Below are 17,372 nucleotides of genomic sequence, written 5' to 3' on the forward strand. Positions count from 1 at the left end.
CGCCTCGTGGTTCTCCCCTGAGGGGCTAAGCGCCTCCTTCTCCTCCAGTACCTGTGCTGTCGGCAACGTTGCCCACGGAGGCTGCCATGGCTCCGGCGACTCAACTCCCCGTCCGGCAGCGGCAGCGGCAACTTGCGAAATGGCGGTCGGGGCGCGCGCGGAGGAAAGCGCTAGCCAGAACCGGATCTCCTTTCGACAATGTAGTCCCACCACTTCCCGCGCCTCGGGGGGGGGGCGGCGCGCTTCCCTGCCGCCGGATGAGAATTTGAAAAGAAGAAGGGAGGCGAGACGCCGAAGTATCCAGGGCTAGAGAAGCCGAAACGGCTGTATCCCTCCTCCGCGTGTATCCCTCCTCCGCGAGAAATCCAACACACTGCAGTAGATTGGACGGCGCGCATGCGCACTGGAGTACACTGGCGCCTCACCTAAGGAAATGCGCGCGCTCCGTCTGCTGGCGCGCATGCGCTCTGAAGGACACTCGCCTCCGCGAAAGAAATGCGCGCGCTCCATCGGCTGACGCGCACGCGCTCTGGAGGACACTCGGCTCGCCTCAGCGAAAGGCTGAGGGGTGCCGCGCGCAAGGGCCGGCGGGAAGGGGGGGGAAAGGGCGGGAAAGCGATGGCCGAGGGCTGAGGCAAATCAAGATTCATTCATTCGTATTGTTGTTTTGTTGCGATGGGCGAGGGCTGGCGCAAAGATTTATGCATGCATTCATTCATTAAGTGATACATTTTTGATAGTCATTCAGTGCCTCTTTCGATTACAGTATTTCTGGAAAATTGGAAATTTCATATGTCATATGTAGCTGCAGACTTCCAGCAGATTATGGTCTGGGTCTCGGAAATAAACGATTTTATGGGGCCAAGCGCCCCAGTTGTGGCCGCTGGGCCTTCTTCAATGCTGACCCCACAAACCAGTAAGAAAGCGAATTTCGGGGGGGGGGGGGAGGCTGAAATTCCATCAAGGGCCATTCACAACATCACAATAATAATAATTTCCAACACCTTTTTAAAAAAATAGATTTTAAGTGTTACAACAATTCCATTCATTGTTAAAAATAACACTTAAAGTTAAAAAAAACAAGAAACCACAAGAAACACCAGAACCTGATAGTAAGATTCAACATCTAATAACAATAACAAAAATGTTATTTAAAATAAATTTTATTTTTTAAAAAATAAATTTTAAAAATCAAATTTTTAAAAAAGAATTCATTGCAGCCCCTACCCTAACCTTCAGGTGTTCCATCAGCTGTTCCAGAGGCATCTCTTGTGACAAGGATCCAAAGATCCAGGGGTCAGCCCGTGGGCTCTGGATTCAAATCCTTCCCCACCCAGAGGTTGAACTTCTGGTGGCTAAAATGCAGAGCTGGGCAGTTTCCCTGTGAAATAATAATAATAATAATAATAATAATAATAATAATAATAATAATAATAATAATAATAATAATAATAATAATTTATTATTTATACCCCGCCCGTCTGGCTGGGTTTCCCCAGCCACTCTGGGCGGCTTCCAACTGAATATTAAAAACAGTACAGTACAGTACAGTACAGTAATTCATTTTCACCTCTTTTTTTGTTATAGTTTGTCAAAAAAAATGCAATAAAGATTTTTTAAAAATAATTTTACTCTCGATTCTGTGTATTTTCTTTTTTCCTTTTCCTTTATCAGTATGTTCTGTCCTATTCTTTTCATTTCCATTTTTTCCTTAAACGCATTACTTTATTTTTGGTATACATGGGTGTAAGGATTAATTCATTTTCACCCTTTAGGACGGTTAAAAGGTAAGGGTAAAGGGACCCCTGATCATTAGGTCCAGTCATGGCCGACTCTGGGATTGCGGCGCTTATCTTGCTTTATTGGCCAAGGGAGCCAGCGTACAGCTTCTGGGTCATGTGGCCACCATGACTAAGCTGCTTCTGGCGAATCAGAGCAGCGCATGAAAACGCCGTAAAGCGCCACCCTTAGAATCATAGAATCATAGAGTTGGAAGAGACCACAAGGGCCATCGAGTCCAACCCCCTGCCAAGCAGGAAACCCCATCAGAGCACTCCTGACATATGGTTGTCAAGCCTCTGCTTAAAGACCTCCAAAGTAGGAGACTCCACCACACTCCTTGGCAGCAAATTCCACTGTCAAACAGCTCTTACTGTCAGGAAGTTCTTCCTAATGTTTAGGTGGAATCTTCTTTCTTGTAGTTTGGATCCATTGCTCCATGTCCGCTTCTCTGGAGCAGCAGAAAACAACCTTTCTCCCTCCTCTATATGACATCCTTTTATATATTTGAACATGGCTATCATATTCAAATATATAAAAGGATGTCACATAGAGGGAGTTTCTAAAAAAATATTCTTATTGTTTCTAAAAAAATATTTTTAAAAATGCACTAAGGATTCTTTTTAAAAAAAGGATTTTGCTCTCTAAAGAGACCGTCAATCCCTCAAACAAAAGCAATCTTTTATATTATTTTCCTTTCCCCTTTTTTCTTAAACAAAATTACTTTATTTCTCGCGTATGTGGGTATAAAGATTAATTTATTTTCACTTTTTTGTTATTGTTTGTAAATTTTTAAAAAATGCAATAGACTATTTTGTAAAAAAAGAAAATAATTTTGCTCTCTAATGAGACTGCCAATCTGTCAAACGAAAAAAAATCTTTCATATTCTTTTCCCCCCATCTTTTCTTAAATGCATTACTTTATTTTTTATATATGTGGGTGTAAGGATTAATTTATTTTCACCTTTTTTTGGTTATTGTTTATAAATTAAGAAAAAATGCAATAAATTTTTTTATTTTACTTTTAAAAAGAATTTGCTCTCTAATTTTGCTCCCTAAAACAAAAGCGATCCTCCATGGACCATACTATAAAATAAAAAAATCATGGGAGATGATAAATGGGTGGCCATTCCCATCACCTGAAAGGAAACGATTTCCATGCCCAGGACACAGATTTTTTAAAATGAAACTCGGATTTTTAAAATTCAATGAGGTGTTTTTTTAAAAAAAATATTAAATTGGTTTTTAAAGATTTTTTTGAAAACTGCCATTTGAAGGTGAATTATCCTCTAACGAGACCGCTGATCCCTCAAACAAAAGTGATCCTCCAGAGACTGAGCTATAAAATAAATAAAATTTTGTACATCCCTAATTGCTATCCTAAACCCCTATCCCTATCCGTAACCCCTAGTCCTAGCCCAGTTAGCGCGGAGAAAAGCGAGCGCTCGGCTGCCCTCTTTGGGTACCCGAGGCGACTGTTGGATGATGCGCCTCCGCCCCCGAGCCTGCCGTCATCGAGCGGAGGGGGCGAGGGGGGGCTGCCGAGGCTTACAGCGGATAAAAACGGGGCCAGACCGGGCTGGGGGCTAGAGGAGACGCGCCGGGATCGCGGGGGCGAGCGCGGAGCGTGGACGTTGCAGGCTAGCCATCTACGCGCCCTCGCCGCTGAGTCGCACGGCGCGCCTCTCCATCCCTCCTGGCTCCCCATTCTGGATGCGCCCGGCTCGGGGGCGGCGCGGGGCTAGCCGCTCCCGTGGGGGGAGGCAAGGAGGGAAGAGCGGCGGCGGCGGCAAATCCTAGGCTGTCGCGTGGGCGCGCTCGCTTTGGAGAGGACCGGTAGGAAAGGTGGGACCGGACGTGCGTTTGGCGCATCCGAAAGGAGAGAATTCGGTGGGGGCGGGGGTTGGGGCATATGATCCCAAACCGGTGTGGAGCGGGGGTAGCGGCTCCAGTAGGAGGGGGGCCGAGGCGGGATGAGCACCCGCGGCGGTTCCTAGGGTGCCGCTTGGGCGCGCTCGCTTTGGAGAGGACCAGTCGCTGGCAAGGTGGGAACGGACGCGCGTCTGGCGCAGTCAGGCGCCGCAGGATCCGAAAGGAGAGAATTCGGAGTTGCTGGGTGGTGGGTGCGGGGCGGCGGCGGAGCATGTGGACCCAAACCGGCGCCCCCTCCGTCTTTCCCACGGGGTTTTTTGCGCCGCAGGATGCCAGGAACTCTCTGCCACACAAGTCCTGGGTGGAACCCCGAGCTGTGGGAGCAGTTCCTCGAGGGGGCAAGAAAGAAAGGCACCCCAACCTCGCCGCCATTCACACGCGCGCTGCACCCTTTCGCCTGCCCGGAGACCGTGCGCGCGTCAGGGCGTTCCGACGGGTGCGGCCGCATCCTGCGCGAGGAACCAAGCGACCCGAGGGGGGGGAGCCGCTTGGGACGCGGCGCAAAATCCCCTCTTCTTGGGAGACTCGGCTCTTTGTAGATCACACGTGACGACGGGACACGTGGCTCTTTTGCAGGCCGGCTCAAGGCGGAGGGCAGGGTGGGGATGGCTGGGCGCTTAAATCCACGTGTGCTGAATTTTTTTTATTCATAAACTTAATAATGCAAACCCACTGGGCAATAACAAAAGTTCCTTTAGAAACACCATTTACAAAGACTCTTAGTTTAGTCTCTAGAAATGTGTTATAACATGAAAGAATAATCGATGATCTATGAGGCAAATGACTAATAATTATAAATATCTTTATTAATGTGGAATTAAGTGTTATAACCTGTACAATGCAATTGTAGTTAATACAAGGCAGTTTCCTATTTGGAATAATAATAATAATTTATCATTTCTACCCTGCCCATCTGGCTGCATATCCACAGCCACTCTGGACGGCTTCCAACAAAATATTAAAATACAATAGTCCTTCAGATATTAAAAGCTTCCCTAAACACGGCTTCCTTCAGATGTCTCCTAAAAGTCTGGTAGTTGTTTTTTTGTTTTTTCCTTTGACATCTGGTGGGTGGGCGTGCCACTACAGAGAAGGCCCTTTGCCTGGATCCCTGTAACTTCGCTTCCTGCAGTGAGGGAACCGCCAGAAGGCCCTTGGCTCTGGAATAATAAAATAATAAATAAAATAAATAAATAAACAAAAAGGAATAAGAAAAGCCTTTTTTACAGAAAGGTTCGGCCTTGCTGGCATCCTCCGAATATTGACAAGCAGAGTGAGGTATGATGGCGTTTTTTTATATAGTATCAATATCACCATTGTAGTCCACACTGTTCATGGGGACAGCAGACCTTTGTGTCCTTGTGACACTTAGTGAGTGTAAAATATGGTATTTCTAGTAATATGTCCCATTCATAAATAATGCCAATACTATACACACCTGTCCATAAAAATATTATTCAACAGGACTAATTATATTAATGCATCTACCCAATACCCATTCAATTGTATAATTTTATTGCAATTTATTGTACTGTATACTGTGTATACAAACAGCACACAAACATGATCTAAATTACAATACTTTTATTTGTTTTTTTAATCTTATATTTTGGAAATGTGCATCCAGTTGTTTTTCTTTTATATTTTTCCGGGGACCCCCCAAGAGAGTGGGGCCCTAAGCTAGAGCTTGTTGAGCTTATACATAAATCCAGCACTGGCTGATGGCTGACGCAAATATTCATTTGTTCATTCAAACGGCCTGCGGGTCGCAGCATCTGGCCGCCCTAATGCCTCTTCTCTGGCTGGTTATTTTTCAGGTGAGTAGGAAATGGCTTTGGCAGACCCCGGCAGTGGCAGCGCCCAACCCGGCTCAGACTTCCCGGAGATTGTGGAGCTGAACGTTGGCGGTCAAGTCTACCTGACTCGCCGCAGCACTCTGCTGAGCATCCCTAACTCGTTGCTCTGGGAGATGTTTGCCCACAACGGTGCCCGGCCCTTGGCCCGCGACAGCAAGAACCGCGTCTTCGTCGACCGAGACGGCTTCCTCTTCCGCTACATCCTCGACTACATGAGAGACCGGTGCCTCGTGCTGCCGGAAAACTTCCCGGAGAGGGGCCGGCTGCGGCGCGAAGCCGAGTACTTCCAACTCCCTGAGCTGGCCCGGACATTGGCGCCCAAAACCGGCCAGCAAGACTCAGACGAGGAGGGCCAAAGTGACTCCGAGGAACTTTCCCCTGGGCCTGACGCCCCGGGAATCTTGCCTGACGGACAAAGCACAAGGATACCCGGCTTCATCACCATCGCCTACCGGGGCTCGTACGCCCTGGGCCGGGATGGCCAGGCAGACGCCAAATTTCGCCGGGTGGCAAGGATCACAGTCTGCGGCAAGACAGCACTGGCCAGGGAGATCTTCGGTGAGGCGCTAAACGAGAGTCGGGACCCCGACCGGGCGCCGGGGCGCTACACGTCCCGCTACTACCTCAAGTTCACATTCCTGGAGCAAGCCTTTGACCGGCTGGCCGGCGCCGGGTTCCAGATGGTGGCCAGCAATTCGACAGGGACCTGCACCGTCGAGCCGGCGGACAGCAAGATCTGGACCTCGTACGCCGAATACGTCTTCTACCGTGAGTGACGCTCCGGCCGAGCCGAACCCAAACACACGCAAAAGCGACCCTCCCTCGATCCTCCCTGTAGAGTGTAGACAAACCAACAAACCCTCTGGCCTCTCCTCCCTCGCTTCCCAAACTGAACCCTCTCTGGAGCCTTCTGAGTAGCGCGACCGTCCTCCCCGGCTTTCTCTGAATCATGGACTTGGACGCTGTGACACGTGGGGTGTGTCTGTGATGATGTATCCATTTTGCCGAGGGGAATTCCCTCGGATCACCAAACCGAGATGCCTGCCAGGAATATAGGAGCAAAACGGTGGTCTTGATTCGAAAGACAGTTGCAACAGGACTCGCACCCCAAACAAAGGGAACAAAGTTCTCCCTTTCTCCCCTGGGGAAGCACCATGCACCCATCACAGATACATCATGCATATGTCATGTAAAGGGGGGAAATTCCAGGGTGAGTGACTCCTTGACAGCCTAGCTGTCCCCCATGGGTCCATGCGGTCAGTAAAAGGAGGAAGTCCCAGCCCGGTAATTTGGAGCAAAACAGTGGTCAGTAGACCATGATTCTTACTGTTGCGCCACAGGTCCCCCCAGGAGTAAGAACCCCGAGCATGGGGCGATGTCAACTTTTAAAACTTCCTTCTTCCCCCCAGAATACAGTGGTACCTTGACTAAAGTCCGGTCTATTATAACTCTGTTTTGTACTAAGTCCAATTGCAACCCGGAAATGACTGCTCCGGGCTGAGTCATTTTTTTGATATAAGTCGGGCCCGGCAACTGTTTTAGGGGTTGCTTTTCATCATCTGGTTCCTGTTGAGTGTGTTTCGTTTGTTAATTGAGTCCCTCACTGCTAATCAGAGGCTTCCTGTTGAGTCTGCCAGCTGTTGAGTCTCGAGCACCCATGCAACACAGAGGTGATATTTGGAGGTTTAGTTTTTGCTATTTTTTTTTTGCATTTTGGTTTGTGTGGCTTTTTCAGCTTTTTGACTGTGACTTCGTTTTATGGGACTGATCTGTGACTGTGGCTTGTGATTTCGTTTTTGTGACTTGTTTTTGTGACTGTGTGGAACTGGTTGATTGTCTGGCTGCAGAAATGGATAAAAGCCCCCCATCCAAACAATGACTATCATCAGTGCACGTAAGAAAAAAAAAAGTTATTTTTTTTCATCTACACTACTGTCTTATTTACTTTATAGCACAGTACTTTGATTATTATAGGGACATGAGTGGCGCTGTGGGTTAAACCACAGAGCCTAGGACTTGCCGATCAGAAGGTCAGCAGTTCGAATCCCCGCAACAGGGTGAGCTCCTGTTGTTCGGTCCCTGCACCTGCCAACCTAGCAGTTCGAAAGCACGTCAAAGTGCAAGTAGATAAATAGGTACCGCTCCAGCGGGAAGGTAAACGGCGTTTTCATGCGCTGCTCTGATTCGCCAGAAGCAGCTTAGTCATGCTGGCCACATGACCCGGAAGCTGTACTCCAGCTCTCTTGGCCAATAAAGCGAGATGAGCGCCGCAACCCCAGAGTCGGCCACGACTGGACGTAGTAGTCAGGGGTACCTTTACCTTTACCTTTACATTGATTATTGCCTTCATTTTATGGATATATGGTCTCATTAGACAGTAAAATTCATGTTAAATTGCTGTCTTAGCAGATGTGTTTTCCATTGTCTAGAACGGATTAATCCATTTTCAATTACTTTCTATGGGAAAGCATGCTTTGTTTTAAGTCCGCTTCGTTTTAAGACCAGACTTCCGGAATGGATTACGGTCTTAAATCAAAGTAACACTGTACACTTCACATAGCATCGTTGAGACATCATCACGACATCACTAGCACATCGCAAATGGGGAGGGGTATACGGGGGTAACGCAAGTTCAATATTGTATGCCTTTCCCGACACCCCTTATGTCCAAAATCTGTTTTGGGGGCCTAATCCCCCGTTTCCGGGGCCAGATGTCTGCATTTCCCAGGGACAGTCTCGGGGTTTACAAATCCATCCCCGGATTTCATTTCATGTCCCTGGATTTCTATTGTCCGTGTTCTAGATCTATGAATAGGGAATGAATCTTGCGTGATTGGTTCAACTGCACAAGACACATCATACGGGGATTTCTAGTGAGGCAACATGGTGGACGCCACAGACACCATATCACTACAATAATCCATGAGATATTTTTTATACATGTCCCATTTTCTAATAAAGGTTTGATCAGGGCGGTTTCACGGTTTCTCTGTTAACTTTGCCTATTGTTGTTGTTGTTGTTGTTATTATTATTATTATTATTAATATTAAAGGTCATTACTTTGTTCTAGCACATCTCATAGACAAGTATTATTATTACAGTGGTGCCCCGCAAGACGAACGCCTCGCGAGACGAAAAACTCACAAAACGAAAGGTTTTTTCATTTTCGAGTTGCCTCGCAAGACGAATTTCCCTATGGGCTTGCTTCGCAAAACGAAGCTTGCCCCGCAAGCTCCGGGGGCAGCGGGTCTTCCCCGCTGTCCCCGGACCTCTTTTGAAGCAAGGGGCGGCGTGGAGAAGCGATCTCCCTGCAGCCCCTTGCTTCAAAAGAGGGGACTGAGCGGCGCTTCCCCTCTGTCCCCGGTCGGTCTCCATAGAAACGCGTTGATTGATTTTCAATGCATTCCTATGGGAAACTGCTTCGCAAGACGAAAAACTCGCAAGAAGAAAAAACTTGCGGAACGAATTAATTTTGTCTTGCGAGGCACCACTGTATCATTATTATTACTATTATTAAGATCACTGCTTTGTTCTAGCACCTCTCTTAGACAAGTATTATTCTTATTCTTATTATTTAGGATCATTGCTTTGTTCTAGCACATCTCATAGACAAGTATTATTATTTTTATTATTATTTATTTATTATAAGATCTATTATTTGATTGTTGATGTAAACCTCCAAAAGGCATTTTGTACCATCAGGTTTCAACTTCTATCTTCAGTACTTTAATGCTATGGCTAGCGGCTGATGCAAATAAAAGATTGTCCGGATCTGGGGGAAAAATAAAAAAGTAAAACCAGGTTTGTCCATAACAAAAAGGAAAATTGGGATATTTGTTCCATTACATCACGTTCTAACATCTATCGTCTCTCAACATTTCTTTGTCTAACGCACTATGTATTTCTGTTCTCTCAGTTGAATTTTGACGATAATATCTGATCTTGGATCACAGAAGTTCTTCAAAGGCTGCCACAGACACCATATACCTACAATAATCCATGAGATATTTTTCATACATGCCCCATTTTCTAATAAAGGTTTGATCAGGAGAGTTTCTTGGTTTCTCTGTTAACTTTGCCTATTATTATTATTATTATTATTATTATTATTATTATTATTATTAAAGATCATTGCTTTGTTCTAGCACAAATCATAGACAAGTATTATTATTATTATTATTATTATTATTTACTTATTTATTTATTTAATTTTTATACTGCCTGATACCCGAAGGTCTCAGGGTGGTTTGCATAAAATACCAAATGCATAAAATCAAAATGAAACCAACAACCCAATAAAAAAAACCTAGAAGAGCCAGCATTTTTTAAAAGGGTATAGGATGCTAAGAAAGCGCGTGGTGGGCTTGACGCGGCTTTCATCAATTTGATTTTTTAAAAATAATAATAATAATATTTATTCAGTTTTCCATTTTCTCCTGGGGATTCCAGGCCTAGACATACCAAAAAATGCAAAAAGGAATATTCTTGTATGCGACAGAAGCAGCAAGAATATTCATCGCAACGAATTGGAAGGGAGAGAAAATCCCAACAAAATGAGAGTGGCAAAGTAAGCCATTGGAGTTTGCAAAAATGACAAAAACAGAGGTAATACTGAGATTTATTCAAAAATGGGACGTGTTCAGAAAATAACTAGAGGATTATTGCAGTAAGATGACATCAGCGGCAATGTTTGAACAACTGTGTTTGGATGTGCAAATATAAGAGAATATAACATTGGAAAAGATTATTAAAAAGAAAATAGAGATAATTTTTGTTGTCTATTTTGTAAGACAGATAACTTTGATTTTTTGACTTTTTTTGAAGTTTGAAAAAGCAATCCAAAAAAGGGAGAAAATAGAGATTAATAGTTTATCAGATCAGGAAATACATGGTGAGGTGGTGTAGCACCCTGCTTGTGGTTAACGCTTAGCTGGAATAAAATATTCAACGCAGCAATAGAGAAATTAAAATAATAATTTATTTGTCGGACAAATAAATGAGAGACACAGTGGTATATGGTTACCAAAGCTCTGCCCACTCCAGCCCTGATGGCCAGTACTTATATTCCCTCAGCCCAGCCCCCTTGCTCCTCCTTTGGCTGCCTCTGTCCAATCAGCCTGGTTGAAATTCCTATTGGCTGTTTGCTAGAACCAATCATAAAAGATACACCCATTTCCTATTACCTTTTATGGGAGACAAAGAGCTATATTTCCTTCTATCTATAAATGGCAAACAAGTAGCCATATATCTTACATTTACCTCGACAAGGCACCTTAATTATCAGATCATCTTTGCCCTATTGCCCTATTCACTCCAAAACAGATGGCTAATGGTTTTAATTTTTATCTTAAACAGAGATCTTGGGTTCACCTTCTCACACACCATCAATGAAATAAGAATCTAACATAAGAATCTAACGTTTCTTACTTTCTAAATCCTTTGCATAATTACATTTAAGCCAATATATTTCATACATAACATAGATAGATTTTTAGAAGGAAAGGCCTTTTCAAAGTAAAAAGGAACTTTAATAAAAACAGTATCCAAAAGCAACCCCTTAGATCTACACCCCCCTTTCAAGCCAGCTGCTGTTCCTATTAGCTCTTGCCCTTTAACCTGAGGAAGATGTGGCTCAAGTCTAATGGGAGGCACATGGTATTACAATAAATTTTACTATTTACCAACTCTCAATTAGTGTCTTTGCAGCTTGATTGTATTCTGTAATTTGTATGGTCAGTGTGACCTTTTGCTCCCAGCCTGTAATTTCCTTTTACAACCCTGAGGCACTGCTATAGATCAGAGGGGCCCTGTTTAGGAAGATAAACATCTGCCAAAGCACCCAGCCAGCTGCTTTATGCCTGGCATAAAACATACAAACATTTGCAAATATATTTTTAAGCTCATTTTAAAATGCAGGCCTTGATCTGATGCCTCAGTGGCAGGAGGTCATAGGAATTTAACAAGAATGGATTGAGCAAATGTTGATATTCTTTGGTATTTTCGTTTGGGGTTTTCATACACTTTTCCCCAGAGGGGTTGGGGAAACCTAGGCAGATGGGCAGGGTAGAAATAATAAATTACATTATTATTATTATTATTATTATTATTATTATTATTATTATTATTTCCAATAAAGCATTTTATACAAGAAGAAGAAGATACCAGTGTGTTTCAAAACAGCAACGGGAATTCCTAAAATCACTATCCAGCCTTTATTTAAATAATAGCAGCCGGCTGGAACTGAAATGGGAGATTGTTATGTTATGAGATTGATCTTCTCTAAAGCTGCCATTTGCTGATTACTTTCTCTCCCTTCCTTCCTTCCTCCAGGTCCTCCGGCTTGTCAGGATTCCCAAAAGGTGTCAGGAGAACACCCCCATTTCCCAGGTAAGAAGAGTCCCACTTTCTCTTTCTTTCTTTCTCTCTCTCTCTCAAGTCTCTATAAAAAGTGCAAGCCAGATTTTTTCTTTCTTTCTCTCTCTGTCGCTCTCTCCGTGGGTCTTTCTTTCTTTCTTTCTTTCTTCCTTTCTTCCTTTCTCTCTCTCTCTCTTCCCTTCTTTCCTTCACGAGTTCTTACCATATCCCATAATTAACTGCATCTCTGCATTTTCCAAATAATTATACAAATCACATATAAAGATAGAATAAAATTTGACATAACAAGCACCTTCACATTCCTGCCAGCGGTTTTAAATGTGTACAGTGATCTTTTCAATTAAGGAAAAATCTGGCTTAAAAGAGATGTAGAGCTGGGTCTCATGTTCAACCCACCAAGTGTTTTTAGTAGGTCATTCCAGCTTCTCCGGGGCTACTTCTTCTCCTGCCTTCCCATAATCCTATTAGCCTGAGAGAAGGGACTGAGCTATAAGAGGAAAAAAGCCCCTCTCTTAGCAGCCCCACCGACAGCTTGAGATTTTAAATCTTCAAATCAGTCGCTCACATCAGGATAGCTCCTTCGGCCTGCTGACAAGCTGCTGGAGAATAATAATAATAATAATAATAATAATAATAATAATAACCCTATCCCTAATGTTGTTGTTGTTTAGTCGTGTCCAACTCTTCGTGACCCCATGGACCAGAGCACGCCAGGCACTTCTCTCTTTCACTGCCTTCTGCAGTCTGCTCAAACTCATGCTGGTAGCCTCAAGAACACTATCCAACCATCTCGTCCTCTGTCGTCCCCTTCTCCTTGTGCCCTCCATCTTTCCCAACATCAGGGTCTTTTCCAGGGAGTCTTCTCTTCTCATGAGGGGGCCAAAGTATTGGAGTCTCAGCTTCACGATCTGTCCTTCCAGTGAGCACTCAGGGCTGATTTCCTTCAGAATGGATGCGTTTGATCTTCTTGCAGTCCATGGGACTCTCAACACTCTCCTCCAGCACCATAATTCAAAAGCATCAATTCTTCGGCTATCAGCCTTCTTTATGGTCCAGCTTTCAATTCCATACATCACTACATGGAAAACCATGGCTTTTACTATACGGACCTTTGTTGGCAAGGTGATGTCTCTACTTTTTAAGATGCTGTCTAAGTTTGTCATTGCTTTTCTCCCAAGCAGGCGTCTTTTAATTTCGTGGCTTTTGTCACCATCTGCAGTGATCATGGAGCCCAAGAAAGTAAAATCTCTCAATGCCTCCATTTCTTCCCCTTCTATTTGCCAGGAGGTGATGGGACCAGTTGCCATGATCTTTGTTTTTTTTATGTTGAGCTTCAGACCATATTTTGCGCTCTCCTCTTTCACCCTCATTAAAAGGTTCTTTAATTCCTCCTCACTTTCTGCCATCAAGGTTGTGTCATCTGCATATCTGAAGTTGTTGATATTTCTTCCGGCGATCTTAATTCCGGCTTGGGATTCATCCAGCCCAGCCTTTCGCATGATGAATTCTGCATATAAGTTAAATAAGCAGGGAGACAATATACAGCCTTGCCGTACTCCTTTCCCAATTTTGAACCAATCAGTTGTTCCAGATCCAGTTCTAACTGTACCTTCTTGTCCCAAATAGAGATTTCTCAGGAGACAGATGAGGTGACCAGGCACTCCCATTTCTTTAAGAACTTGCCATAGTTTGCTGTGGTCGACACAGTCAAAGGCTTTTGCATAGTCAATGAAGCAGAAGTAGATGTCTTTCTGGAACTCTCTAGCTTTCTCCATAATCCAGTGCATGTTTGTAGTTTGGTCCCTGGTTCCTCTGCCTCTTCTAAATCCAGCTTGCACTTCTGGGAGTTCTCGGTCCACATACTGCTTGAGCCTTCCTTGTAGAATTTTAAGCATAACCTTGCTAGCGTGTGAAATGAGTGCAATTGTGCGGTCGTTGGAGCATTCTTTGGCACTGCCCTTCTTTGGGATTGGGATGTAGACTGATCTTCTCCAATCCTCTGGCCACTGATGAGTTTTCCAAACTTGTTGGCATATTGAGTGTAGCACCTTAACGGCATCATCTTTTAAAATTTTAAATACTTCAGCTGGAATACCATCACTTCCACTGGCCTTGTTATTTGCAGTGCTTTCTAAGGCCCATTTGACTTCACTCTCCAGGATGTCTGGCTCAAGGTCAGCAACTACACTACCTGGGGTGTACGAGCCATCCATATCCTTCTGGTATAATTCCTCTGTGTATTCTTGCCACCTCTTCTTGATGTCTTCTGCCTCTGTTAGGTCCTTACCACTTTTGTCCTTTATTATGGTAATCTTTGTACGAAATGTTCCTTTCATATATCCAATTTTCTTGAACAGATCTCTGGTTCTTCCCATTCTGTTGTTTTCCTCTATTTCTTTGCATTGCTTGTTTGAAAAGGCCTTCTTGTCTCTCCTTGCTATTTTTTGGAAATCTGCATTCAATTTCCTGTATCTTTCACTATCTCCCTCACATTTTGCTTGCCTTCTCTCCCCCGCTATTTGTAAGGCCTTGTTGGACAGCCACTTTGCTTTCTTGCATTTCTTTTTCATTGGGATGATTTTCATTGCTGCCTCCTGTATAATGTTGCAAGCTTCCACCCATAGTTCTTCAGGCACTCTGTCCACCAAATCTAAATCCTTAAACCTGTTCCTCACTGTGTATTCATAAGGGATTTGGTTTAGATTGTATCTTACCGGCCCAGTGGTTTTTCCTACTTTCTTCAGTTTAAGCTTGAATTTTGCTATAAGAAGCTGATGATCTGAGCCACAGTCAGCTCCTGGTCTTGTTTTTGCTGACTGTATAGAGCTTCTCCATCTTTGGCTGCAGAGAATATAATCAATCTGATTTTGATGCTGCCCATCTGGTGATGTCCATGTGTAGAGTCATCTCTTGTGTTGTTGGAAAAGAGTGTTTGTGATGACCAGCTTGTTCTCTTGGCAGAACTCTATTAGTCTTTGCCCTGCTTCATTTTGATCTCCAAGGCCAAACTTGCCAGTTGTTCCTTTTATCTCTTGATTCCCTACTTTAGCATTCCAATCCCCTATAATGAGAAGAATATCCTTCTTTGGTGTCACTTCTATAAGGTCTTGTAAGTCTTCATAGAACTGGTCAATTTCAGTTTCTTCAGCACCAGTAGTTGGTGCATAAACTTGGATTACTGTGATGTTAAAAGGTCTGCCTTGGATTCGTATCGAGATCATTCTTTCATTTTTGAGATTGCATCCCAGTACAGCTTTCGCCACTCTTTTGTTGACTATGAGGGCCACTCCATTTCTTTTACGGGTTTCTTGCCCACAGTAGTAGATATGATAGTCATCCGAACTGAATTTGCCCATTCCCATCCATTTTAGTTCACTGATGCCCAGGATGTCAATATTTATTCTTGCCATCTCATTTTTGACCACCTCCAACTTACCAAGGTTCATGGTTCTTACATTCCAGGTTCCTATGCAATATTTTTCTTTACAGCATTGGACTTTCCTTTCGCTTCCAGGCATATCCACAACTGAGCGACCTTTCGGCTTTGGCCCAGCCGCTTCATCAGCTCTGAATCTACTTGTACTTGTCCTTTGCTCTTTCTCAGTAGCATGTTGGACACCTTCTGACCTGAGGGGCTCATCTTCCAGCGTCATAACTTTTATATGCCTGTTGTCTTTGTCCATGGAGTTTTCTTGGCAGAGATACTGGAGTGGCTTGCCGGTTCCTCCTCCAGGTGGATCACGTTTGGTCAAAACTCTCCACTATGACCTGTTCATCTTGGGTGCCCTCCTTGGCATAGTTCATAGCTTCTCTGAGTTATTCTAGCCCCTTTGCCACGGCAAGGCAGTGATCCATGAAGGGGGGCAAGGCAGTGATCCATGAAGGGGCTATCCCTAATATCTGTCCCTAACTCCTATCCCTATCTCTAACCCTTATCCCTAACAACAACAACAACAATCTACCCTGGTTGGTCCCTGCCCGTTTTGATATTGGATTGTAGATCGCAGCCGACTTCAAGTTGAACATGCCTAGATATGACGATTGTTGGCTACATGTATTTTCAGCAACTTGGAAATAAAGTTGGGGAGGGAGATGCTCGTCTTAGTCCTCTCTCTCTCAGTAGTAGTAGTAGTAGTAGTAATTTATTATTATTTATACCCCCCCCCCAGGAAGCCTCTGGCTCAGCGTGGCTCAGCTGCCTTCTGCAGCACCGGTGGGAACAGAGAAGGACGTCCGGAAAAGCCTCGCCTCTTCCTCTGAGCCCATTTTGGACCTCCGGACAGATGCGGCATCCGTGCTTCCAGGTGAGATGCTCAAGAAAATCACCCTTTTAGAGTTTAAATTGGGAGAAATAAACGCAGTAGACGGACAAAAGATTCTCAAGAGGAGGAAATCACATGGCAGGAAGCTGGTTACAGGTGCGTTTGAATATCTGAAGTTCAAGGCTTCTGGCTAAGACCCATGGGATGCCCTCCTCAAAGAATAAAGATGCGCCAGTCTTGGGCATAAGGATTAGTAAGAAGCTAAAGCCCTCCCCTGCTGGGACTGAAGGCAGGCTAGAGGCTGGGGGTTACAAAGAAGTAGGAGGAGTGGGTTATTATTTACTCATCTCTTCTTCTTCTCCTCCTCTCCTCCTCCTTCTCCTGCTTCTTCCTCCTCCTTCTCTCCTCCAGCGTCCACCATCCCCACCAGCACCACACCAACCGCCCCGCCAACTGCCACGGAGCACCCCACCACCACTCTCAAAAGATCCCCCGTGCTCCCAGCCGGGGCCACCACTGAACTGGCCCCACCAGACCTACCCCAGAGCTCCAAGGAGGCCACCCAGGAGAGACCTTTCTCTTCCGCCAACTTCTCCCCCGACCCAGATCCGGCTTTGCCCCCTCCTCCGGATCAAGACCCCCTCCCGGAAACCAGGGGATCTTGGGGGTCATTGCCGTGGCCGGAGGCCCCTGAAGAGTGCGGCCCGCCCCGGCCCACCACCTTGGACTTCTCCAAGCCCATCCAGAAGCTGGAGGAGGCAAAGCAGGTGGGCGTTGAGGAGAACGGGCTGGAGCGTGGCCTGCCGCCTCCCGGCGAAGAGAGGAAGGCTCTGCAGTTGGAGCTGGGCAAATGCATTGAGGACTTTCGGAGAATCCGAGTGCCCGCCTCGTTCCCCAACAAGAAACGGGCGTGGCAAAGCGAGCTGCTCCAGAAATACCAGCTCTGAGGGACTCTCGTGGATCCATCAAACGGAAGCAGTCATCAATGGACTGTACTATAAAATAAAGGAGACAGTTGTAGATGAGAAAAATAAATATGGATTTTCCCCCCTGACCTGCAGTGGTGATAGTCGTTGTTTGGATGGGGGGCTTTGATCCATTTCCGCGGTAATGCCATCCATCCATCCAGAGCTGAACCGGGTTCTGCACAGTCGCGAAAACAAAGAA

The 17,372-nt window shown here is 45.0% G+C and overlaps 2 protein-coding genes and 1 long non-coding RNA gene across 8 annotated transcripts in view; 2 read left to right on the forward strand and 1 right to left on the reverse strand.

Moving 5' to 3' along the window:
- LOC308579379 (UDP-N-acetylglucosamine--peptide N-acetylglucosaminyltransferase 110 kDa subunit) overlaps positions 1 to 336 on the reverse strand; it is an 84,020-nt gene extending 83,684 nt beyond the window's left edge. The window contains exon 1 of one of the 2 annotated variants that reach the window (XM_081180395.1): positions 52 to 336. In XM_081180395.1, coding sequence (XP_081036521.1) covers positions 52 to 88 — 37 coding nt within the window. In that variant the 5' untranslated portion in view covers positions 89 to 336. The remainder of the gene's footprint in view (positions 1 to 51) is intronic. The other variant, XM_081180396.1, reaches the window with a different exon arrangement.
- Positions 337 to 2,363: 2,027 nt separating this feature from the next.
- Positions 2,364 to 17,259, forward strand: LOC308579402 (BTB/POZ domain-containing protein KCTD16-like). Of its 5 annotated transcripts, none has more exons than XM_081180480.1 (5): positions 2,364 to 3,624; positions 5,529 to 6,335; positions 11,899 to 11,955; positions 16,113 to 16,247; positions 16,617 to 17,259. In XM_081180480.1, exons 2-5 carry the CDS (start codon positions 5,540 to 5,542, stop codon positions 17,150 to 17,152), a joined length of 1,524 nt encoding a protein of 507 aa, XP_081036606.1. In that variant the 5' UTR covers positions 2,364 to 3,624; positions 5,529 to 5,539; the 3' UTR covers positions 17,153 to 17,259. The 5 variants fall into 5 exon arrangements, with proteins under 5 accessions (XP_081036606.1, XP_081036608.1, XP_081036609.1 ...); XM_081180482.1 differs by having other exon boundaries at positions 2,364 to 3,615; XM_081180483.1 differs by lacking the exon at positions 2,364 to 3,624 and adding an exon at positions 3,643 to 3,895.
- Positions 8,597 to 10,336, forward strand: LOC308579444. The gene is made up of 2 exons (XR_014004482.1): positions 8,597 to 8,671; positions 9,178 to 10,336. It is a non-coding gene; the product is annotated as an uncharacterized lncRNA (long non-coding RNA).
- Positions 17,260 to 17,372: the final 113 nt, after the last annotated feature.

Source organism: Podarcis bocagei (assembly GCF_964188305.1).
Source record: "Podarcis bocagei genome assembly, chromosome: Z".
NCBI classification, from domain to species: Eukaryota; Metazoa; Chordata; class Lepidosauria; order Squamata; family Lacertidae; genus Podarcis; species Podarcis bocagei.